Here is a 24,772-nt window from a genome sequence, read left to right on the forward strand (position 1 = left end):
ACTAATGGACGACAGCCACCATGCGTGGGCGTGGAGGACACCCAGGGCGGGGGTGTCGAGAATTGCCCAGGACCCACTGAATCACGCCAGAGATGACCACCGCAGACGGGGAAACAGAGAGGATAAACGGTGACCTGGGGCCACTCGGCGGCCAAGATGGGGGATTGGAGCCCTCCCTGTGCTTTTGCGCATCTAGACTGTCACTAGGCTGTGGAATCTCACCTCCCTCCAGTCCCCCCCGTCCCCCGCACGAGGAGCAGAGGGCCAGGTTTGGGAGCCAGTGGCCACTGCCAAGTCACTTTGCCCCGTACCTCAGCTTTATTAGCTGTGAAATGGGGAGGTGGCGTCTACCTTGTAGGTTGGAGGGAGTTCGATGAGTTCACGTCTGCAGAGCAGGGAGCACCAAGTGCTCAGATGTGCTGACTTTATTACGTTGCAGATGTCCCTCGATGTCCCCGTCCCATAGCTGCTTCCTGCCCACCCCAGACCCCTCCAGACCCTGGCACTCAGGACTCCAAACACACCTCCCAGCATTCCCACTGGGTCGAAGCTTCCCCTGACAGTCTGGGCTCCGGGCTTCTGCCCAGGAACCACGCAGGGGGAGTGAACAGCGTCTGCCCCTCTGCCAGCACGGGACCCGGGGAAGAGTGCACTGGGGAGAGCTATGGGTGGGGTGCTAAGGAAGCAGACGGGAGAGGAACCCCCCTTTCCTGGAGCCTTGGACGAGGTGGGGAAGAGGGGGCCCTGGGCAGGTGTAAGTTAGTGAAGGTTCTAATCAAATATTTATCAGTTAATTGATATCCGGAGGCTGCTGACAGCACCCTCTCCCTCACCCTGGCCTGTCCACACTCCTCGCCTGGCTCTCCGCCCCCTACTCCCCTCGGCCCCTTGCCCTCGCCGTCCTGGAGCCTGGCTGCTCGACCTCTGCCAGCCTCCCTCCCGCCTTGCTGGCCCCCTCCTCCCTCATCCTGAGCCCACCCCTTCCTTCTCCCTCGGGCCGGGAGCCGGGGACGTTGCCAGCACTTTGGCCGACTGGGTAATGGGGCTTTTCGGCTACTTGGGATCAATGAGGCGGGACCCTCCAGCGAGGAACGGGCCCTCATGAGTGTGTGCACGTGTGTACACGCGTGTTTCCCTCCACTCGTAAGGGGCGTGATCTCTGCCCCAGTTTCTGCAGAGAGAGGGGAGGGATCTGGGGGCTTCACCAAGGAGGACGTAGAGGACGGGACTTCTCATCAGGCGTCGGGTCACCCCAGGAGTGAGGGGTGTCGGCTGCGAGGCAGTGAAGGCTGGCACTGGGGCCTGGGGAGCAGGGCAGGGCTGGGCCCCGGGCAGAAAGTTGGGGGCCTCAGGCCTCCGGCTAGAAGGGAGGTGAGCAGGCAGACAGTGGAGGGGCAGGGCTCCAGCCTGAAGGCAGAACACCAGGCCTTGCGCTCAATCTCCATGGCGCTCAGGCCAGCCCCACCCTAACAACTGATTCAACATCTGGGTAGTTGGATTTACTCCCCAATGGATAGCAGACGCCATCAGGGCAGGGGCTGCCCATCCGGGTCCCCGCCGGAGCCACAAGCCTGGCACCCCCAGCTGCCCACTAAAGAGTTTTGGGTGAATAAATAGTCACCAACTGAAGGAACAGCGTCGAGCAAGCCAGCCCGCTCACTGGGAGAAGCACCTGTCTCGCGGGGGAGATGGACAAGGAGACAGACGCTAAAACTGAGGTCAAAACACGCAGAGGAGGGCTTCCCTGGTGGCGCAGCGGTTGAGAGTCCGCCTGCCGATGCAGGGGACAGGGGTTCGTGCCCCGGTCCGGGAAGATCCCACGTGCCGCGGAGCGGCTGGGCCCGTGAGCCATGGCCGCTGAGCCTGCGCGTCCGGAGCCTGTGCTCCACAACGGGAGAGGCCGCAACAGTGAGAGGCCCGCGTACCGCAAAAAAAAAAAAACATGCAGAGGTTGATGGGGGAGCGCGGGAGCACACGCGAGGTCCCAGGGCATCGGGAAAGCAGTCACAAGGGTCAGCCGTCCCTGTGTGTGCAAGGGTCCTTCCACACTGGGAGGCTACTCCAGTGAGAGGTGGCCCCTGTCCTTCCAGGTGGTGAGGAACCCTCTTCCCTGGAGACACCCTCAGAAGGCCAGGGGCCGCCTCCTCTGCTCCCCAGTGTGTGTCCACAGCAAGGGACAGCCAGAACCCTGCTCCACCCCTACCTCCCCTGGCACCACGAAGGACCCCAGTGGCTTCTCTGGGGCTGAGGGACCTGCTACCAGGGCTGCTCTTTATGCCTGACGTCAGTGGTTCTCACAAGCCCCCAGAGTGCAGGAGGAGGTCTGGGGCGGGGCCAAGAGTCTGCCTTGCTACCTGCTCCCAGGTGATGCTGTTGCTGCAGGTCCTGGCACCCCATGTGGAGAACCATGTGTTTCTGGGCCCTGCTAAGGGTCAGTGCTTCTAAGAGCCCCCGCGTGGCTGGGATCAGCGTCGAGGGAGCACTTTCCCTCCTGGGGCAGCAGGCCTTTAAGAGGGTGGGAGGGATCTTTGGCGCATCTCCGGGATCCTCAAGACAGAGGCGGGGACCCTACTTGCCCCCCTGATAGCACCTCACCCGGTGGCCACCGTGAGGCCGAGCGGTACCAGGCTCCACGTCTGCACCATCAACTCCAATCCTCTTCCCTGCAGGCTGTGAATCGTTTTCCCTCACTCCTGCTTTACTGATGAGAAAACCAAGGCTTAAAACCAAGGCTTAAAACTAAGGCGGGAGGGAGAGGGTGTGGCTATCAAGGGCCACAAGAGGGATTCTGGTGCTGCTGGGACGTTTTGTATCTTGACTGGACCCATGTCACTCTCCTGGTGGGGAAGGTTTCACAAGATGTCGCCACTGGGGAACACTGGGTAGAGGGTACACGGGATCATGGGGAGATATTTCTTACAACTGTTGTGTCTACAGTTATCTCAAAATATTTAATTTTTTTTAATTAGGTGGATTAAAAACAAAAAAAATCTTCAGTGTACTCAGGCCTGACGAGTTCGCACAAGTGGCCTCAAACACAGAGGTGTCTCACCCCAGACGTGGGCTCCCCAGAATTCCCCCTGCAGCCCGGCTCTGAGCTGGTGCCCAATGCTGGGGGAGCCCCCCTCCTAGGGGGCATGGAAAATGCTGCTGAAAGCACAGTTGGAGACCACAGAACCTTCTGGAGAGGGGGCAGTGAAAGGGGGCAGTGTCCAGGCCGCACGGAGGTCTAACCAGCCTTGCTCTCTCCTTCCCCAGGGCAATCAGGACGCCACGGCTCCGCCTGAAGCGATGGCCCAGCCCTACCCCCCGGCCCAGTACCCCCCTCCGCCACAGAACGGCATCCCCGCCGAGTACGCCCCGCCGCCACCGCACCCCACGCCGGACTACTCAGGCCAGACCCCGGTCCCCCCAGAGCACGGCATGACCCTGTATACACCAGCACAGACCCACCCGGAGCAGCCCGGCAGTGAGGCCAGCACACAGCCCATGGCAGGGGCCCAGACAGTGCCGGTAAGGGCCCCCCAACTTCAGAACTTCAGGGGGAGTGCCGGTGGGGAAGGGGCCTGGGGGCCTGTGTATGGAGAGGCAGCCCCATGGCAGGAGTCCCCGCCCCCAAGAAGGAGCTCCTAGCCTCCAAGCTCATCGCCATCCGACCCCAAGGATCTTTCTGGTGGGCAGGTGCCACGGAGGGGCAACCAGGCCCACCGCCTCTAGCTACCCCCCCACCCCGGTCTCCCCGAGCGGCAACTTCAGGCCAACTCTCACCTCATCTGGGAGATGGAGCGTGTCCTCAGCGGTCAGTGACCTGTTAATGGGAAGTGAGAGAAATGGGCGAGGCCAGTGGCCTGGGCTCGCCCGGCCCAGCGGCATCACGGGAGCAAGCAGGGGGCGGCGGGGGTGGGGGGTGGGGGGGGCTGGCGGCAGCAAGGAGAGGCCCAGGGCCCCTCAGGGCTGTCTCGGGTTGCAGGCACTCCTATCATTGCTAATCACTTGTAATCTACCTGCTTGGCTGCCCTCCAATCAGATAGCTTCAATTATGTGGTTGTAATGCAGCCCCAAGGAGAAAGTGCTGAGCCGGGCACTTCTCAGAGATTTCCTGATAGCCAGGGTCACGTCCAGGAGTGGCCGCCGCCCCTGGCCAACCGGGGTGGGCACCCTGTGAAGGTAGCCCCTCTGGAGACCAGGCTGCCGCATCCCCTCCCTGACCTCCTCCGCTGCGTTCTCCGGGCGCCCACGCCCCGCCGAGCTCTGGGGCTTTGCGCTCGTCCAGTTGGCCCTGCTGATCTGTCCCACTGCCGGCTAGCGGGGCCTGGCAGGAGGCCAGCACGCCCTGTGCTGACCGGGAGTGGTACCACCCATCTGACGGGTGCCCCCCTCTAACCCAACCTGGCTCCCACGGTGTTCCCCTGGATCCAGATATCACCTACCCTCCCTGTGCAAGCAGCAGCATCCAGGCTCTGGGGAGACACAGCCCCCCCAAGCTGCCCCCTGGGCTGGACCAGACCCCAGCCAGTGCCCTTCCTGCCTGCTCGAAGCACCGCCCAGCCTGAGTCAGCACCAAAGCCACCAGGCTTTTCCATTATCCCAGTGTCCCTGGTACAGGGTGTCTGCCATAGACGCCCCCAGGGTTCCACGGATGAGAAGGGCAGCGCCCACGGGCCTTAGAATGGGGAGGCAAACCATACTTCCCTGGTTTAGCTTTTCCACCTCGGAAAAGAGAGGTGAGCACGGGAGCCAGAGGGGCTCCCTGTGAACAGGTCATGGCCAGCCAACTGGTCTCTTTCTGATGGACAATAGCAGACGGGGTGTATCTGGAAAAACCTCTCACAACCTCCTTGTGAACAAATACTGACCCCCAGAGGTTTGCCCTGGAAGCAAGCCTGGGAGACAAGAGGATCAGCCTTGCAGCTGACACAGAGGGTGCCGAGACCGACAGCTAACACCCTCTAACGCCTCGACAGCACAAACGGAGGCCTCCTGGACCCCCTGACACAGCCTCACCACGACAAATTCAAAGTCGTCTCCCTTCGGGGCTTCCCTGGTGGCGCAGTGGTTAAGAATCTGCCTGCCAACGCAGGGCATACGGGTTTGAGTCCTAGTCCGGGAGTATCCCACATGCCGTGGAGCAACTAAGCCCTTGCGCCACAACTACTGAGCCTGCGCTCTAGAGCCCGCGAGCCACAACTACTGAGCCCACGTGCCACAACTACTGAAGCCCGCGTGCCTAGAGCCCGTGCTCCACAACAAGAGAAGCCACCGCAATGAGAAGCCCGCGCACCGCAACGAAGAGTAGCCCCCGCTCACCGCAACTAGAGAAAACCAGCGCACAGCATCGAAGACCCAACACAGCCAAAAATAATTAATTAATTAAAAAAAAAGAAAGTCGTCTTCCTTTGGCAGACATTTGTGGGGACCTGCTTGTGCCAGGTGCTGAGCCAGCACCGGGGACACACGGGGAAAATGACCGGCCCTGCCCCGCGGGAACCGTTGCTTCCCACCAATCAGGGACATAAAGTGGAAGGGGGCCAGTGTTGACCTCCGTGCCTGTGAGAATCCACGGCCCCGGAGAGGACCCAGGAGTCTCGGAGAGAAGCCAACTAAGACATGAGAGTCTCCCTGCTCAGCTGAGCGCCTCCCCAGGAAAGTGCCTGGGCCAGAGAGCCACTGAGCCCGTGAACGGGCAGCCTCGACCTTCCTTTCTTTACCTGAGGCTCTTCAGGTCCGGCAAGGGGGTCAGAGTCTGCTGCTGTTCCATCGGGATCCGGAGACAGAGGCCCCAGGGGTGAAAGTTACTGGATTAGTAGGTGACCTCGAAGACACCCAGAGCTGCCCGGCAAAGATTTTGGCGTGAGTGCTCTGACTGGGAGTGTTTCTTCAAGCAGGGGCTTCCCACCTTGGGAGCAGCTGGGGAGGGTGGCCGCCGGCCGTCCCGCTCTAAGATTCCAGGAGCCACTTCTACTAGAGTAACTCCTGGCACTCCCAGCCCTGCTTCTCAGCTGTCTTATGTCCCTCCTGTGTCAGGCCTCCGTCACTTCTCTGACTCTCCTCTTGGCCTTCCCCAGGCAGCCTGACGCTAGAAGCAGGAGGTGCGGGCTCCAGCTTTTGTCCAGACCTGCCCTCTCCTGTCTGTGGATTCCGTTTGTCATCACGGTGTCATCTACGTTCTTTTGTCAAAAGGCAGCAGGGGGAGCTGAGGGATTGGGGCTGCTGATGGAGCGGGCCCACCTTACTACCCTGCAGGGCCCCCCAGGGGTACGAGTTGGGGACCACCTCCCTGGAATACTCATTCATTCAAGGTCATGCGGGTCCCCTGCAGGTGTCCTCCCCACCCACTTGTCCACCCTCCATCGTGGGACAGCCAGAGGGACCTCCTCTCAGAAACTCCTCCCCTTCTCCCAAATCTTCCTCTGGGGCCGCCTCACCTTTACACCATGGGCCTCACACGGCCTGCCCCTTGGCTGTCTCTCCTCCCCCACCAGCAAGCGCTGCAGCAGCAGAAACTCCACCCGGAGCAGCGGCCTTTGGTCCCCTGTGCTCCTGGCTCTCGGGGCTTAAGAAAAGTAAAAGGGGTGGACCGTGGTGGGAGTGCAGCACTGCAGGGTGAGACTCAGCCGCGTGCCGCCTCCACGCAGGCATGGTGCGAGCAGACGGCACCATCAACACCAACGCAACAAGCACAGCGGCCAGCAGAGAGCTCCTGGAGCGTGGCATCATCCACGGAGTCCAAAGCGGACACACAGCTCCACTCAAGGTTCGGAAGAAGACTTCATGAGTGAACGGCTTGAGGCCACATGTGGAGAATGCCTCCTTCAAGGCTGGCTCACCGCCCACCAGGGGCGAGCCATGTCTGGCAGGCAGCTGACAGTCACTGCACGAGTGCCCAGGAGGTCTTGGAGGACCAAAGATGAGGAGAGATGGGGCCATAAAGAAAGGGCATTTCCAGGAGTCTCCCGTGCGGCATCGGCAAGCCTTGACTCCATCCCAGTGACGGCCACCAGGTCCTGGCCTGCTGCCTGTGGCCCTGCCAGACCTAACGAACCCTGCCCAGGGCCCTCTTGGCCTCTCCCTGTGCTGGGCTTGGGGAGGCCCAGGTGAATAGAGCTGCAGGCTCCTCGGAGGGTGCGAGGGTGGGACATATGCTGTCCCACCGAGATGGGCCGGCTGCTGCCTTGAAAGGTGGAGGGGGACCCACGACGACTCAGGTGACACAGAGATGGGGAAGACACAGAAGCAAAGCGGCCGAGGGCAGCTGTGGGAGGGGAGGGAGAGTTGCTGCCGCTGTTTCTCTTTTCCCTGCATTTGAGAACCAAAGACAAAAATTGCTTCAAAAAAGAAAAAGGAAGGGCTTCCCTGGTGGCGCAGTGGTTGAGAGTCCGCCTGCCGATGCAGGGAACACGGGTTCGTGCCCCGGTCCGGGAAGATCCCACGTGCCGCAGAGCGGCTGAGCCCGTGAGCCATGGCCGCTGAGCCTGTGCTCCGCAACGGGAGAGGCCACAGCAGTGAGAGGCCCGCGTACCGCAAAAAAAAAAAAAAAAAAAAAAAAAAAAGGAAGTAAAGTCCCTTGGAAGGCGGTGCAGGCTGCCTGGACCACTGTGATAAATGGTGGGAAGGCCTCCATCTCGCCTTGGGGCAGCCAGTGTGCTGTTGCACTCTGGGGTTTCTCTGCACATCTTACAATTTCACAGTCATTGAACCCATTTATCTGCCTCTGTCTGCAGCTGCGCTTGGGGGCAAGGGGGGCTCTTTTCTTACTTGTGTCCTGCCCCCATCACCCCATTTCTCCCACCTGACCCTCAGCTGCTCCCCTAAGGGCCTTTGGGGTGGGATGCAGAGGCAGGAGGACCCTGGATCTTGGAGACACACAGTGGGCTCAGTTCTGCTATTAGGAAGGGCCCAAGGCGGGACAGAAAGGACAGCCCAGCCCAGCCCCAGATGCCCCAGCTTCGTCAGCACCCTCCTGTGGTGTCCCCGCTCCAACCCCTGCCCCGCCCAGGGCTCCCCATCTCCTCTGAGCGCAAGCTGGGCCTTTCCTGTGGCCCTGGCCACTAGGTCGCGCTGACCGCTGCCCTCTGCTGGCCCAGAGTCAGCATTGCATGCCCCTCTCCCACTAGTTTTCCAAGTCTGGGTTGAGTCCATTTAGTCACCTGTACCCAGGAGCAGCTGAGGGCACAGGTCTGTGGGAGGCACGGGGTGGAGGGGGTGACAGGGGCACTGGGCCCACCCTTACCACTGCATGGAAGAGCTACAGCTTGTTGTAGCCAGAGGGCGGGGCTCAGACCTATGTAGAATCAGCACATGCACTGTCGCTTCTGCCTTGATTCAGGGGCACAGGTGGGCCCTCTGAAGGTGACGCACAAGCTTATCTTCTGCAAGGAAGAGTGGGACCAAGGGAGGAGGACAGCAGGACAGCTGGGGAGGGGGCTGAGCTCTTGGGCAACTCCAGGTCCCGGGCTTGGGGGGAGGAGCCCACAAGTGTCCCCGAAAAGCCCAAAGGCAGCTGCCCCATGTTGCCCATCAGGAATGAAGGCATGTACAGGCCAGATCAGGATTCTCAGAGACTTGCCACCTCACTCCCACCCCACCAGCTGTTCCTCCTCAGACGCCTCCCTGCTAAAGGTGGGCTCCTGGGAGCGGGGGTGTCGGCACTTGTTGGTAAACCCCCAGGAACAGGCGCAGGACCCACACTTGGGCTCAGAGAACACACACTCGTCAGAACTGGGCCTGCCACGCATGGGATGGCCAACCTGCTGAGCCCCAGGTCACGCGTGTCCCCAGGCACACGAGACGATGGTAGCTTCCAACCCACGAATGGGCCCTGACACCCTGTGCTTCCTCTCAACACAGGAACACAGAGCTGAGGCTAAGGGGCCTTTGAACAAGATGCTCCCACACCCCTGCAGCCCTCCACGCCCCCTGCCAGCTCACCACCTGGAAGTGTGCCCAGGAGCTGGTGACATCCCCTCCCCTCCCCTATGGCATCCGCTGAATGCAGGAGTTGGGGGAGCGGCCCTTTCCTTCCAGAAAGGATGACGAGGGTGGCCATCTAGGGCAGGCACTCAGGAGCCCAGAGACATCTCCAGCCACTGGCCTTGGTGAGGCTCTACCCCTCGGGGTCCATTCCTCAGCCACAGCATGAGGCCTCGGTCACAGTGACCTCGCCCTGCTCACTGTTCTGGCTCCAGGAAGCTTGTGGTACTGGTCAGCACTCCTCTGGTGGACAGAACCCACCAGAAGCAAACGGGCAGTTCCCGGGGACCTGTGGAAAGTGCTCTCCGGCACCTCTCCTCTCAGCTGTGTCTCCGCGGCCCAGCCTCCCGCCGCTGGCCAGCTGCCTCTGCTCCTCCAGCCACGTGGGAGACCACAGCCACTGGGACTTCCATTTGTGCAAAGTCTAACCCAGACCTCGAGGACCCTGCCCTCCCCGCTCCACTCTCTGTAGGCCCCCAGGCAGTCCGTCGTCTGGAGTCCTGTCCCAGAAGCAGACCCCCAGACAAAGGTTCAAATTCAAGCAGTGTATTGGGCTGGTGATCCCAAAAGACCCGGGAGGAGAGCCGGGACTTGAGACAGGAAGAGGAAAGAAGCAATAAAAGGTGTTTCTAGGCCCGGTGTGCCCACAAGGGGCAGAGGCACAAGGGGGCAGAGGAGCCCCACGGGAGGGAGCCGGCGTCTGTCCACCCACCCCATCCGTCACCGGCTCTGATCCTGGGTACTAACGCTGAGCAGCCCGCAGAAGGCCATGGGTGCCAGCCCCCGGGCCACGATGAGCCAACCAGGCCCCTCGGTCAGTCCTCCCCCACTCACCACGCCCAGCCTGCCTTTGGCTCTGGGGATTCAGCAGGGACCAACCAGGCTGAAGGGCAGCCTGGCTGTGAGCTGATGGCCCGTCCCTGTTGAAGTCCCCAGGGAGGAACCTCGCGTGCACGCCACCAGCCCAACCTGCTTGTTGCACTGCACCGCCTCGGGGCCTCTTCACGGCCTTGGCCTCTTGGGGAGCTGGTGGGAGGGCGGTCCTTGCTTTGTGGCAGCTTTGTTCCCTGAGACCCAAGTCTTTCAGAGTCCCTCTGTTGACCAACATTTGGCTCCAAAATGAGGACCAGCTCTGAAGCACTGGACGTGGCCACCCCTGAGCCTTGGAAGATGCAGAGCCCCAGAGCAGGGTTAGAAGAAGAGGCAGGCAGCCCCGGGGGGGCCTCCCTGTGGGGCAGCACCACCACGGATATGTGTGTCGCGGTGGCTTCTGAAACTTCTCCACTTTCTCATCGAGCTGGAAACCCCAAATGGCGCCCATGGTCCCAGAACTCGGGCTGTCAGGGAAGCAGTGCTCTCATGACCTCAAAGACCATGATAGCCAAGGGACCGCTGAGGTCAGACCTCAGTGGACAGGCCGAGCCACGGTGGGAGGACGCACTGCGCCAGGGAGGCCTGGCCCTGCCATGGTGTTGCAGACACAGCCCGGGGAAAGGCCTGGAAGTGGGACCTGAGGCTGAGGTGCTGCTGTGCCATGTCTCCTGCGGGTCCCAGGATGGGGACGTCCTAGGGGCCTGGGGAAGACCTGGCACTTAGATGGTCCCCTGCTGTGGGATGGGAGCTGAAGGGGGCACCTCCCAGCCCGGGTCCTCTTCCCGCAGCAGACAGACGACGCGGCACAGACGGACAGCCAGCCGCTCCATCCCTCCGACCCCACAGAGAAGCAGCAGCCCAAGCGGCTACACGTCTCCAACATCCCCTTCCGGTTCAGAGACCCCGACCTGCGGCAAATGTTCGGGGTGAGTGTGTGTGGCCCCTCCATCCGCACTCCCACTCCCAGTGCACAGCCCAGGTGTCAGAGAGGCCCCTGGGTGCCCTGCCTCCCGTTGCCCTCTGGGTCCAGCCCTGCTCTGACCTGAGCCTGTGGGGTAGGAGGGAGGAGGAGGGATGCAGGCTCGGGGTAGAGAGACCTGCGTGGTTGCCACCTCCACCACCTGCCCCTCAGGCCCAGGCCAGTGCCAGTCAGGTTATCACTCCGCTGGCCCCTCCTTCTGATGGGGGCTCCAGGGACCCCTGTGCCCCCAGAGCGGCAGCCCAGCCTCCTGGCCTCACACCCAGCAGCCCTGCCTGTCCTGTGTGCCTGGGGCCCAGGCACTCAACCTCTCTGGGCATCCTCCAGGCCCCGGGGTGGGGTGACGGGAGAGCACAGGATGGGAAGCAAGTGTGCGTTCCGTTCCTGGATTCTCCCTGTCTGTTCCTAGACTTTGCTCTGTAGGATTTCAGCCAGTTGTAGGGTTACTGTAAGATCCTGCAGGGAGGCCCCTAAGTCCCATGGTGACTTTATCCTGTCACTTGATTTGAACACCTAGCAGGTGCTGACACCCACTGGGTGCCAGGGCTGCCCCGTGGGCAGGTGAGGGGGCAGCAGCCAGGGTTCAGCCCCGGCCACAGAGGACACATGCGCCTGGCCCGTGTTCCCTCCCTTTCTTCCCTCTCCCACCCCAAACTCTCCTCGCCATGCCTGCCCTGTGCCCACTCCCCACTTCTGCCGCAAGTCAGGCAGGCTCTGGGCCCTGAACCCCAGCCCTCCCCTCATGCCACACACCACCCCAGATGGGATTTGTCAGGCAAACAGGAGGTGGCCCTCCTGGGATGGACTCAGCACCTACACCTGCCCTCGCCCCAGATATCCACTTCTCTTCCCGGGGGCCAGGCCCCACTGGATTTGGGGTTAGACCCAGTAGGCTGCAGGCAGGATTTAGAATCATCGGAAGATGAGAATTCTGCCCGCTCTTGGCCCTGGGCCTGGGCAGCTGCCAAACCTCTCTGAGCCCGGGGCCCCCACTCAGAGCAGCTGGTATTACGATGTTATTAGGTCAGTTCACTTGGACGCCCTTCCAGTCCCTACATCACGGGCCTCAGCACACTCAGTCCCTACAGGCCGCCCAGGGGCGCCCATGGTCCCTGCAGGATGCCCATGAGTTCACTCGCCCCTGCAGCACAGCAGCACCATCCTCCCTCTCCAGTACTTACCTCACTGTCTGGTTCCATGTCCCTCCCTGCCCACGTGACACCCGCCTCCCAAATGTTACAGGGTGAAGGGGAAACTCATCAATTGTATGCACTGGAGACCTCAGGACAGGCCTCTCGGGACCTCAACTGGGATTTTAGGGGACCTGGTTCACGGGTTCCTGGTCTCACGTGCCAGTGAGGGAGACAAGGCTGCCCCTTGGGAGTTCCAGGCCAGCGATGGGGCAGGAAGGGGGCAGCCAGAGCGTCTGGGCCCAGCTGACTGGTATGTCCTGGTCAGGCAGAAGGGCCTGGGGTCACTGCACCCTGCCCCACACACAGCCCAGCCCCAAACAGCACAGGTAGCAGGCAGCGCAGGGTCCCTCCCTAGCACCTTCTCTCTTCCAGGGGCTCCTCTCCCTGCCAGCACCCCACCTTTTGGGAAGGACTTACCCAGAACCCATGTGTGTGAATTAGGGCTGTCTGTCAGCAACTTGTGTCAAAGTCCCAGCAGGGAGAGGAGAGGATGCTGACGATACCGCACATGGGACCAGCGTCCTGGTGGGAAAAGCTCTCTGCACGGGAAGGTGGGGAGGGATGCCCCCCCGCCGCCAGGCTACCCAAGAGCACCTTCATGTCCCTGCAGGAGGCGGAAAGAGGGCCGGGGGCAGAGGACCTGACACAGGCAGGGGGCAAGGGTCCCCTTGGGAGCAGGCTAGCCGGGCCAGCAGTCTTAACACACCCTCTCCTGTCTCCCCCACCCCCATCTCTGTCTCTGCAGCAATTCGGAAAAATTTTAGACGTGGAGATCATTTTTAACGAGCGGGGCTCCAAGGTGGGTGCCGCCCAGAGGCCGCCACCATTACAGCGCCCGGCTGTAGGTCCCGCCAGGCTAACGTGTGAAATGTGCGTTTGCTTCCTGGAGAGCTCCGAGCCTGAGGACCCCTGAGCGACACGGGTGCTTGTACTCCCCGCTCCTCCACCCGCCCCGCCCTCCCCACCCCGCTGTCTGTGTTGTCGCTGCCGCTGCTGAGACTTCCTTCTCTCTAAGTCGCCGGGACCTCTCTGTCTGCACTTGGAGCCCCGGCCCCTGGGCCTGGGTCCCCAGCCTTCGAGCCGCTCCCCCGGGGGCCACCGGCCTTCCTGGAGCTGCCCGGAGACTCGGTGGAGGGCCTGCAGGGGGCAGGCGGGAGGGTGCCCGCTCCTGGACGGGAAGACCCCCCCGCCCCGGTTGGGGCTCCTGGGATGACGATGGGTGAGGCTGCCCCCACTCGGTCCAGAAGCCCAGCCTTGGCCCCCCAGGTGGGGTGAGGGCAACAGTCCTGGCCCCTGGTCAGGTCAGCATCTCTCTTATAGCTCTGGCCTGTCCCTTCAAGTGCCAGGCGGTCAGCTCAGGTCAGGCTCAGGCCAGGCCAGCAGCTGCCCCACCCCCGGGGCCGTACGTCTCCCAGGCGTCCTGCCGGTGGCACCAGGACAGACCTCTGGGCTGCCCGAGTCTCTCCTTCAACTCACCTGACTCAACCCCTCTCTCTCTCTCTCTCTCTCTCTCCCCGCCCCCCATTGCCCTGCCCCACCCCCACTCCCCACGCCTCCTTTTTTTTCCTTTTTCTCATCCTATGTCTTTCTCTCCATGTCTGTCCTTCTCCGCTCACAGGGTTTTGGGTTTGTAACTTTTGAAACTAGCTCAGATGCTGACCGAGCCCGGGAGAAGCTGAATGGGACGATCGTAGAGGGACGGAAAATTGAGGTGCTCAGATAAGTTTGCTGCGGCAGGGACGCCCTTGAGAGCCGCCTCGGTCACCCTGGGCCCCCGACCCAGCCCCGTTGCTGCCATGCAGAGAGCCAGGCCAGGGCCCCATGGCAGGGCCAAGCTGAGATCGGAGCCAAGCCCACCACCTGCCACGCCTTCTGGGTCTAGACCTCAGGCTCACCCAAGGGCCCCCCGCCCTGCCCCCTCCCTCTCATTCCTGGAAAAGGTCCCCAGCTGTGGGGCTCAGCCAGACACTGGGAGGAGCCCCAGAAGTCTCGTCTCCGAGGCTTGGCGGCTCCAAGGACCTCAACCAGCCCAGCCTGCCCATGGCTGGGAGCAGGTCATTAGTCTCACCAAGGAGCGGCAGCTGCCCCGTCCCCCCTCCCCATGCTGCCCCATCCTGCAGTTTGCCTCTTGCCTTTATCCCCCAGAGGGTGGGCAGCAGTACGAGCCAGAGCCTAGAAAGGGATCCAGCCCAGAGGCGCAGAGGGGAGGGAAGGCGAGGGGTCCCCCGACACGCCCCCCTCCACCACCCCTTCCCGGGCGGCTGCGTGTGCCCTGCTCAGTGCTGAGGCTCTGGTGTCTGGGAGCTGGGCTTCCCGAGCAGGGCGGGCAGCAAGGGTGGCCAGGGAGGGAGGGCTCAATGGCTAGTGTGGAGCCACTGGAAGAGCGGTGGAAGGACCTGAGGGAGGGTTTCCAGAAGCAGAAGGAGTGCCAGAGGCACCGACCTCAGCCAGGCTCCAGCCCAGCATCCAGCAGCCCAGGCTGCGGCCCCAGGCCCCAGGGGCTCACACTGACCGGGGGGAGGCAGTACGGCCCAGACCCCTCCCTCGAGCTCCACACCTGCCCTGCTTTCTCCTCCTTCCTACAGCCCAGCCCAGTCCTCTGGGCAGCCTGACCACGGCCTTAGATGTCTGCACAGTAGGACCCACTCCCTTGGTACCTACCTGCTCCTCCCCCATTGGGTTTGCCCCACCACCACGGGCACGTGTGCCCCCCGCCCCCACAGAAAGCTCTCTGCTGGCCTCAAGGGAAAGGGATGCTGCCCCCACGGGGAGGGGTGACCATCCTGGTGCCCACAACCAGGAGGGCCTCAGCAGCCACCCACGGCACAGAAGTCGTGGGGGCCATTCTGTTAGCTGCGCTGAGAGCACTTTGGGGAGAGTCCACCAGCCAGCTGCCCCAGTGGCCTTGGGTTGCCAGAGAGAGGCTGGGCTCGGTTTGTGGGAACAGTCCTGTGAACGGCAAGAGCCAGTGGGACTGGGTACAATGCTCAAGCCGAGGGCCCGGGGCCTGGGCCAGGCTGGGCACCAGCCAGTGCTGGGAACGGTGATGGCCCAGGTTCTCAGCCGGGGGGTGAGGTGCGGGCAGCACTCGGAGGGAGGAGGCCAGGCCATGGTGGGGGGCCAGGCGAGCAGAGGAGGTGGTCCTGTGCCTCGCCTGGGCGTCCCAGGGCCTCCTCCCCAGCCCCCAGCCCCCTCCGAGGCGGCCACGGAGGAGAAGTTCAGAGCAGGACCATGCGGCCAGTGGCCTACAGGCTAATGTTCCCCTCAGCCTCTCCCTCCCTTTCTCTGGGCAGGTCAATAACGCCACGGCCCGAGTCATGACCAACAAGAAGACCGCCAACCCCTATACCAACGGTAAGCGGCCCAAGACCCCAGGGAGGCTGCAGGGGCCACCAGTGGGGACAGGGCCCAGGAGGAGCCCAGGCTGCTGGAGGCCAGCCTCCCTGGATGCTGAGTGCCCCCTCATGTCCCGGCTCTGCCGCCGTCAGAAGGGGGTGGGTCAGCGAAGCAGGAGGAGAGCTGGGGCCACCCGCCTCCACCCACACAGCTGGTGAGACCCCCGTGCTTTCCCGAGCGTGGCCGTACCCAGAGGCCGAGGACAGGCTTCAGGCACGGGGGGAAAGTGGCCACTCCCTGGATCGTTCCTTATTTTCTAAGTGCCGAGGCTAGAGGCGCTCAGTATTTAATGAGCATGATGACAGTTAGAGGGACAGCCCCTACCGCCCACCCCTGGGCCTTGGAAACACGGAAAGCTTGAGGCCCCGCTGGCCGTAGTGTGCGTCAGCTGAGCGGTGTGCCCGTGTGCACCTGGACCCGGCCGTAAGCAGATGTGGCCAGTCTTCTTTGAAACAAAACAGCTGATGCTAAATGCTGGCTGCAGGGAGGCGTGGAGGGACGGCTCTCAGCCTCTGGGTGACTTAGCTCCACCAGGCAAGGATTGGTGCGGGGACTGGTTTGAGTGTAGCTGGGAACTCTTTGGGGCCTTTTTGACTTTGTTCCTCTAGCCAGGGAGCAGCAGCCCTGCTCCACCGGGACAAGTCTCCTGGCAGGGCATGGGCTTTGCTTCCCACCCCCACTAGCAGGGAAGAGCGGACTGAGCCACCCCCAGACTCTCTTGTCCTGGTCTGATCAGGTATACATGGAGTCAGGGGACCGGCCAGCATGGAAAACCTAGGGCAGGACAGTGGGCGGATCTGCCGCCTGACTCGCCAGCTGGGCCCCCCAATCTTCCCTCCTGGGGCAGGGCTGGGGCACTGGCCAGACCCCATTTAGATGAGATTATTGTCGCTCCCATCCTGCTTTTTTGAGGACTATCAAAGCTCAAATTCTTTCTAAAAATCTGGGGGCTCCCCGGCTTTGCGCCTGTCCTGAGCACACACTGTGTATGATTTCAGTGACCTGCTGCTCAGCCCAGGAAGGAAAGAGGTAGACGTTTTTACAGGCCCAGGGTGATCCAGGGGGCTGCGCAGCCTCTCCCGAGAGCCACACGCCCCTGCTTTCTGGGCAGACCTGAGGATGTTGAGGAACATGGGATTCGGAAGAGAATCCATCCCTGAACAACTGCACCCTTGGCTCGGAATGGGCACAGAACCGAGGCCAGTTGAACGACGGGGAGTGGAGAGAGGGAGAAACCTCTGCCCACTTCGGGGGCAAACATGGTTTCATTTAAACATCTTAGTTGGCCTGGGCAAGAGTGACAAGGGCTGCAGTGGGCCAGCCCTGGGTTCCCTGCAGGTGGCAGTGAAGCCCGGCTCATGGGCTCTGTTGACTGAGGCTTTACTCTGCTTAACACTTCAGAGGACTCAATTCATCAGTCGGTCAGAGGGGCAGAAATTTCCACTTCAGGAAATAGACTCACAAGGTTTGACCAGGTGTTACTATTTGCTGAAGAAACAAAGGATCCACCCAGGTGGGTCTCAGACTGCCTCTGTCATCTGGGGTCCCAGACAGTGAATTGGGGCCAGAGCAACAGGTGGAGGCACCCAGGATTCCAGAATTGGCAGAGGGAGGTGCCAGGGCCATCCGAAGCAGAAGTGCAGCCTCTCTGACTGCACCCAGGAGAGCCGCCAGATGGGACCTAAGGGAGGTGGGCTTGGGTCACTGGCTCAGGACTCTGCTCCATCGTGGATTTTTACTAAGAAGACTCAGTTCTTGGGACTGGAGGTCATCCCAGAAGATGAAGCGTTTCTTCCCTCATGACCTGGTATTTATAGAAGATTCCAGAGGCCTAGCAGTAACGTTCAGACGCAAACATCTGTGCTGGTCGTGTGATGGTGGACCAGGGATGGAAGGCGACCCACAGTCTCATGGAGAGTGTGGAGAACGGGCCCCCAGGAGGAACAAGGCCCCAGAAACTCTGTCCTGGACACCTCCCGGCCAGCCCAGCAGTGGGGCTGTTAGAATCTGGGCTTGAGACGTGGAGCTGGGCTGGGGGTATGCTGCAAAGATAAGACCCCGATAAGCTGAGGGGCCAGGGGCTGGGCCTGGTCAGGTGAGCTGACCCCACCCTCACTTCCTGACCACCTGGAGCTGGTACAGGCTCAACTGGCTGGTTTCTATCCCCAGAGCCTCAGGTGGGAGCAGGCCTTCACCCGTGCACCTGGGTCTCTGGTGGGAGAGGATGACCAGCCTGCCCATCTGCAGAGCGGGAGAGGCTGGGGGCCAGGGAGTGGCCAGGAACGTGGGTCTGGCATCCCACAGCTGGTCTGGCTCTGCCACTCTCCAGGCCTGTGATTCAAGGCTGCCGCGCCTCCCTGAGCCTCCATTTGCTCATCTGTAAGATGGGAGGTCGTGACACCTTCCTCGTTGGATGGGTCTAGGACAGTGTGGTATATGGTAAAGTGGTCAGAGGATGCTAGCTGTCCTTCTCATTATCCCTAATCCCAAGCCCCCTCCTCCCCACCTCCTCCCCCGGCAGCCCTCCCACCAGCTGCTTTGGGGGAAAACAGACACAGGATAGCAAAAGCAGGACTCAGCACTGAGAAAGGGAGACCCTCGGGAGCCCCTCGGGAGCCCCGACCCAGGACAGAGACGGGCAGGAGGTGAAGGAGGTCGCCGTGGCTGAGGCCATGCTCCTTTACGGCAGCCTCTGACCCTCCTGGAAGGCAGCCAGGTGCCCACATGAGACAGCTCCCATGAGATTGGGCCGTCAGGCACTAACGTACCCAGGCCACCAGCACCCCCCATCCCAGCTGGGGGCCTACAGACGTTGCATAATAACGCGTTCCACTTTCCCTCCTCCTGCTCTCCTGCAGACACTGCAGACCCCAAGCTGCTGGGGCCAGTGCCCCAGGACAGGGAGGGCCTGGGGCAGGCTGGGGAAGGCCGAAATGCGAAAAGAATCAAGACACCAGGAGGATCGTCAGCAGTGACTGGGTCTCTGTCAGGGAGCAGAAGGCACTCAGCCAGTGAGGCTGCAGCATCCCAAGAGGGGCCCAGGGACTGTGTTCCCACCTAATCCATCTACCCTGACTGCAGATGGAGGGGTCCCGCCCGTCCTCTGCAGTGGCCACGGCCTCGGAATGTCCCAGTGGGGCTCATCCTGGAGTCTTTGGGGTTCCCAAGCATAGTGTGAGGTGGGGAGACAATGGGGAAGACAGTGATTGGGTTTTCTTTGCTTCTCTTCTAGGCTGGAAGCTAAACCCGGTGGTAGGGGCAGTCTACGGACCTGAATTCTATGCGGGTAAAGGCTGGAGCTGCGGCGCGGGGCTGGGGCGGGCCTGGCCGGGTATTGGGTGGTCATTGGCCAGTCGTCCTGGGTGGGAGGACGTGGCCAGGGACGTGGCTAGGCGGGGACGGTTTTCGGGTGGGCGTGGCCAGGCCGAGGCGTGGTGGGGGCGTGGCCATGTGGGAGTGGCCAGGCGGGATGTGTGGCCAGATGCGGCCGTGGTCAGGCCCCAGCCCTCCTGCCTCCCCTCCTTCCCTTAGCCTTCCCTCTCACACTGTCTCCTCTCCGACGCCCTTTCCTGCAGTGACGGGGTTCCCCTACCCCACAACCGGCACAGCTGTTGCCTACAGGGGCGCGCACCTACGGGGCCGGGGCCGGGCTGTGTACAATACGTTTCGGGCTGCGCCGCCCCCGCCCCCCATCCCGACTTACGGAGCGTGAGTACCTGGGGCCCACAGGGAGGGAGGCTTGGAGAACGGCCCCGGGAGCGCGGGGAGGGGGGCGTGGTGCAGCCAGAGGGGCTAGGCAGCCTTTCCAGCACTGTGGCGCGGGGGTGGGGGGCGGTGGGAACCCCAAACTTCACACAGCAGTCGCTTCCATATCAGTACACCCACCTCCGCCCTGCCACCGGATCTCAGGGTCTCTGGCATGTGAGGGATGTTTAGAGCCCCAGCACCTTGCCCAATGCTTTAATGGGTGGTGGTCGGCCCTGGAGCTCAGTGGGCCTTCTCTAAGCCCTCCCTGGTCCGTTCCCCGGGGCCCGGTGCCCTCCGACCCTAATGGGGGGGATACAGCTGCCTGGGGTGGAGTAGGGGAAGGGTAAGCAAGGTGGGCCGACGGGCCCCTGGGTTTGTGGGAGAAAGGAGCTGACCAGCAAGGGTGTTACTCTATTGTTATACCAAAACAGGGCACTGGAGCAAACGCTTGTTAAAATGCCAGTCCCATGGGCAGGGCTGGCACCCTGCCCCCTCCCTCCTCAGCAGACACCGGAGCCGGCCTACCCCACCTCTCCAGCGTTCCCACCACTTTCTTGTCCGTTTGCTTCCAGGGTCGTGTATCAGGATGGCTTTTATGGTGCTGAGATTTATGTAAGTGTAGCCCCGGGGGAGGGAGGGTGGACTCTGGCATTTCCTATGTCTCAGTGAACAGTCAGCGTCTCCCACTCCCAGCCCCACTCCCCCAACCCCCTCCCGTCCTGGGAGCCCAGGGGGCGACCTCAGCACAGGTAAACCTGGGTTATCTGTGCTCAGGGTGCGAGTAGCAATGGATCCCCCAGCAGCCCGATGAGCCAGGCGTGTCTTCTCCGTTTCACAAGGTGTCAGTTGTATGATGGGGACAGTGGGTGAATCTCCCATATTCCTAACAGCATTGGGGTCACTGAGTGAGCCCCCATAGGCACCCTGTGTCCATTGCAGAGGCCAGAGAGAGACCAGGAGGTAGAGGCTCCAGGGCAGACCCCCTTGATGGGGTCCTGTCTCCTCTCTTCTTTCATGGGGCTGCACTTACTGCTTCCTCTAGCTCGGAGCCCTTGCTGGCGACCCCCACCCCCACCCCACACAAGACCTCATTTCCATCCTGGGTGGTCACCTGTAATTCAGCAATCCATTGGTCAGGGCTAAGACGGGGTCTGAGTTAATGCCCTTTGCCCTTGTCCCATCCCAGTGTCCAGGATAGCACCAAGTCTCCATACCCATCAGCATCAAAGTCAGGGGTACGCTGGCCTGGTGGCAACTCTGTGAGCACCTACCGTGTGCCAAAGCTTTGAACACAGCCAGACATATCATTGATGCTCACCCGTGTGTGTTGAACGCACAAATGGACGCATCAATGAATGAATGAATGAGGTGAACAGAAACCCCACCTTGAACCATGCCACGAAACCAGAAGCCAGGTGCCCCCAGGCCTGCACCAGCTACCCCTCACCTGGCCAAGATGAAGGTTGAAATGCTGTGTCCAGCCCACTAAGCCCGTGTGCCGTGTCCTCCCCTTACCCTGCAGGGAGGCTATGCCGCCTACAGATACGCTCAGCCCGCAGCAGCCGCGGCCGCCTACAGCGACAGGTACCCGTGGTGGGCGGGGGCGGGGAGAAGATGGATGGGTCGTCGGGCTGGGCTGGGACAGACAGGAACCCTCACCCACAACACTCAGGGCCTGGGGGTGCCTCCCTTTGGTGGACACAGGGTCTGGGCAAAGGAGAGCAGGTCCATGTGAGCTTGGAGACCCCAAGCCAGCAAGCCCCAAACTTCTGTAATCACTTCCTGCCTGCAAGAGAGGGGAGCCTTGGGACCCCCGGGTTCTCGGGTAGCGGACAGCTCCTCTGATGCCCAGCCCTGGAGGCCTAACCCCCCTCCCCAAGCTCTGGAGGCCCGAGTGAGAAAGGTAATTAGGAGCGTTTGCTTCTGCTCAGGCACGCCTCTGACGCTTCTCAGCGCTCCCAGGCCTGAAACCCTTCAACCCCGAGAAAGAAAGGCAGTGTGTGCACCTTGGGAGCAGAGGCCTCTGCCCACCTGAAAGCACACCCAGAGGCCCAAGGGGGGGTTCTCTTTTGTTTTGAGGGCAGGTCTCGTAGGGGGGGGCTGGCCTGTCACCTTTCCCTGTAGGCACTCGGCCTGTTGGCTGCAGAGCTGCAGGCTGGGGAAGCGTGTGGGCTCCAGTACCAGCCAGGCGGTTGGCGCTTCGTGGAGGACAGCCATCGTGTGCCGGCTCTGGCCTGGGAACTGCCCAGCCCTCCCTCTCAGGGGCAGGCGGCACCCTTGGGCCCACACCTTCCTCGCAGCCTCACACTGTGTCTCAGCCTGTGGGTCTTGTCGGGGGTGCAGCAGGCCAGCGCTCAGGGTCAGCACTCGCTGGACGTGTTCAGAGGGTGACCGGCTGTGTTCCCTCCAAACAGGCAGGAAGAAGAAGGGGGCGTGCAGGGGAGGGAGGGGCCTTGGGGCGCCGTCTGGGAGGAGGCAGGAGACCTGCTGGCCCCCCAAATGCCCCATTGTCCACACCCCACCCCCTGTGCTCACCTCCCCAGTTATGGCAGAGTCTACGCAGCTGCTGACCCCTACCATCACACCATCGGCCCCGCGGCGACCTATAGCATTGGAACCATGGTAAGGAGGCTGGGGCCTGGCTGCCCTGAGCCGTGACGAGACGGCTCGCGCTGCAGCCAGGTGTGTGGCGGGGGGCGGGCGAGCGGGCAAGCCCTTAGGGGAATGACCCAGCCCTTGGCCTGGTGCCTGGAAGACAGAGGCCTGGATTTGAGTTGGGGGAGGACTTGCCCCTTTGTGCCCTTGTGGAATTAGAGGGAGGCAGGTCTGCCCAGACAGTCGGCTGCCCAGTAGTGACGTCTGGTCGTCTGGGAAGCATTCTGGTGTGGCCCGGTTTTCTGAGCCCTGTAACGAAAGTCCCGTCCGGGACTTCCATTCCCCTCACCAGGAAAACCAAACAAAACCCTCCGGCAGAGGCTCCAGAGGCAGGCAGGGCCTCCACTTCCCCTCATGTGGGTGTGTCCGTGCCATGGTCCCTCTGTGTTCTGTCACCCCCTTGCTGTACCTTTTCTCACATCGAGGTGGGGAACAAGGGCTACCTGCTGTTTCTCACCCAAGGCCCTGCTCCGTGGCCCGTCTGTGGCTCCGGCTGAGTCTGCAGGCCCTCTCCTGGGGAGACGGGGCCTCTGACCACGGGCCTGGGGCGGGACGGAAGGGGCGCACTCCTGGGCTTGCTGAGGCCGGAGGTGTGTGGGCCAGTGTGTGTGTGTGTGTGTGTGTGTGTGTGTGTGTGTGTGTGTGTATGGCCAGCTGTTGACACATACAGCCCAGCTCACTCTGTACCCCCAAATCTGCTTGCAGTGGACACCTACCTCCCAGGCCCATCCCACCCCCAACCCCAGGGGGTGTTACTGTCGGTTTTTAGCTAGCTTGGCATCCAGCATCAAAGATGAAAACATTTTTGCGGGGGTCAAGAGGGAGGAGGTTCAGAGGCAATATGGATTTTTTTTTCATCTCGCTTGTTTTCGATTACTCCCTCCCAGTTTTTGTTTTGTCTTTTTTGATGTTTAACGAGCCTCAGACATCCCAGGCAGCCTGCAGTGACTGCTGGCAGCCATGGGGCCCAGGCCTCTGGGTGGGGGGCCCACACCCACTCCTGGATGGAGGCCCCAAAACCGTGGCTTGCAGGCCCCTTGGCTCCAGGATCGTAATTCACAGAGGGTTCCCTCTTTTTTCTTTTATTGATTTTTTTTTAAGATTTTCTGTTTTTTCCCCCAACTTTTCTTCTCTGGCACTTGCCATTTTCTTCCTTTTTCTTGGGAAACTGGTGGGTAGGGCAGGAGGTTCCTGTGCAGGCCTCCCTGACCCAGGGGAGCCCAGGGGCACCGGAGAGCAACAGTGCCAAAGGCCTGTCCTCCCAGCAGGATGGAGGAGGCGCAGGGACCCCAGAAGGCCCCACGGAGCTGGGTGAGCAGATGCAGCCCCTCCTGGTAGAGCCAAGGCCCTGGGAACCCTGACAAGAGGTCCCTCCACCCTCCCGTGCCTGGAGGGGCTGAGTCCTGACCCCGGCAGCCCCGCTGGGCGCTGAGGAGGTGGGGCTTTTGCTCAGACCTGCCCCCCAGATTACAGATGACAGAGAAAGCGGGCAGGGAAGGGCCAGGCCTGAGCCAAGACAGTGGCCGAAAGACATCTCAAGCCTCGTTATCCAGAAGCACTGTGGCTGGTGACCCCAGCACCTCCCTGACCCCAAGACCACCACATCGGAAACAGGCCCAGGGCCCCTCCTGCTGCCATGACAACCAGCACCCATTCTCCCCAAGGCAGACCATGAGGCGGGCAGAAAACGGGATTTAGCTATTTCTCTTTTTGTTTTTCCTTATTTTTTTTCTTTTTGCTTTTTCCCCCCCTCCCAAAAGGCGGTACTGATTGGCTGTTTTTCATCTTTGATGTTGCAGGCTAGCCTCTGCCGAGGAGGGTACAGCCGCTTCACCCCCTACTAGCAAGAGGCCCAGCCCCTAACAGCATTCACACTGACTGCCTAGCACACACCAAACCCAGCAGTCCAAAACCAGGCACAGCCACCAGGAGGACAGTGCGCCCCTCCCGGTCAGCGACACGCGCCGCTGACCTCTGCGACTCTAAGTCCATAGGTTTTACCTCCGGCCAACTGGTCTCCCCCACCACGATGGCGTGTGTGTCTTTGACCCTGGTCACCCCCGTATGTCTGAAACCTTGGTTCCTATTTTGACTCTGTTGATGTTGTGCCCCCCCCCAAGCCATTTCAGGTACAGTATGCACACAGTGGGAGGGGCTAGGCTGGCAGAAGACCCCTCCCCGATAACTAGCAATAGAGCCCGAGAGGGCCATGCCCACTCCCCATGCCCCCGGGCTACAGAGCCACGGAAGACGCCAGCCCGGCCTCCCCAGGAAGCCACCCCAACCAGTCTGGGCCAGAGCCCCGGCCCCTCCCCTGGGGTTCAGGAAGCAAGGGGCTCCCGTTTGTCTGCCTCAGTCGGTGGGTTCCTAGCCTCGACAGTACTCCTCCCTCCCCATCGTCACCCAGCTTATCGCAGGAGTAAGTGTCTCTGCCCTCTGTCCCCATCCAGCTAAACTAACATTTCTGATTAAACTTTATTGATGTTTCCCGCTGAAGTTGTCACAAGTCGTGCGGGAGCCCCACCAGCCTCAGGGGTTCCTTAGCCTCTGTTATAAGAAGGGAGAGCGTAGGGAGAAATTTCCCTGCCCCAGAGCCCAAAAGCAGTCCAGCCCTGCAGCGCCCGAGGGCCCTCCGCTCAGCCTGTCTGCCTCACCGCCCACAGTCTGTCCTCTCCAGCCACAGTTTTGAGATGGGGTCCCTGCCAGCCTGGCACCTGGGTCTGTGCAGCGCCAGAGTGCAGCACCATCTCCCCTTCCCCAACCTGAAACGTTCTTATCCAGGTACATTTCCGGAGGGGGAGTCTGAGTGAGAGAGCAGGGGAGGGTGGTGCCTGTCCTCCGGACTCCCTGGAGTAACAGTGCCCAGCATCCACTTGCCGTCCCGAGAGGCCTGGGGCTTAGCTCTGCTGCAGGGCTCTGGGGCCTGCAGGTGAAGCTGAGACAGCCGCGGGAGCTTTTG

The 24,772-nt window shown here is 61.7% G+C and overlaps 1 protein-coding gene across 1 annotated transcript; it reads left to right on the top strand.

Moving 5' to 3' along the window:
- The first annotated feature begins 2,632 nt into the window (after window positions 1-2,632).
- On the top strand, window positions 2,633-22,153 carry RBFOX3 (RNA binding fox-1 homolog 3). The gene is made up of 10 exons (XM_022589433.3): window positions 2,633-3,513; window positions 10,632-10,769; window positions 12,761-12,814; window positions 13,634-13,726; window positions 15,309-15,369; window positions 18,644-18,697; window positions 18,987-19,119; window positions 19,590-19,770; window positions 20,681-20,742; window positions 21,702-22,153. Exons 1-10 carry the CDS (start codon window positions 3,145-3,147, stop codon window positions 21,814-21,816), a joined length of 1,260 nt encoding a protein of 419 aa, XP_022445141.2. The 5' UTR covers window positions 2,633-3,144; the 3' UTR covers window positions 21,817-22,153.
- The last annotated feature ends 2,619 nt before the right edge of the window (window positions 22,154-24,772 follow it).

This window comes from Delphinapterus leucas, chromosome 19 (genome assembly GCF_059928025.1).
Source record: "Delphinapterus leucas isolate spDelLeu-1000000601 "Yukka" chromosome 19, BTC_Dleu_Yukka2, whole genome shotgun sequence".
NCBI lineage: Eukaryota > Metazoa > Chordata > Mammalia > Artiodactyla > Monodontidae > Delphinapterus > Delphinapterus leucas.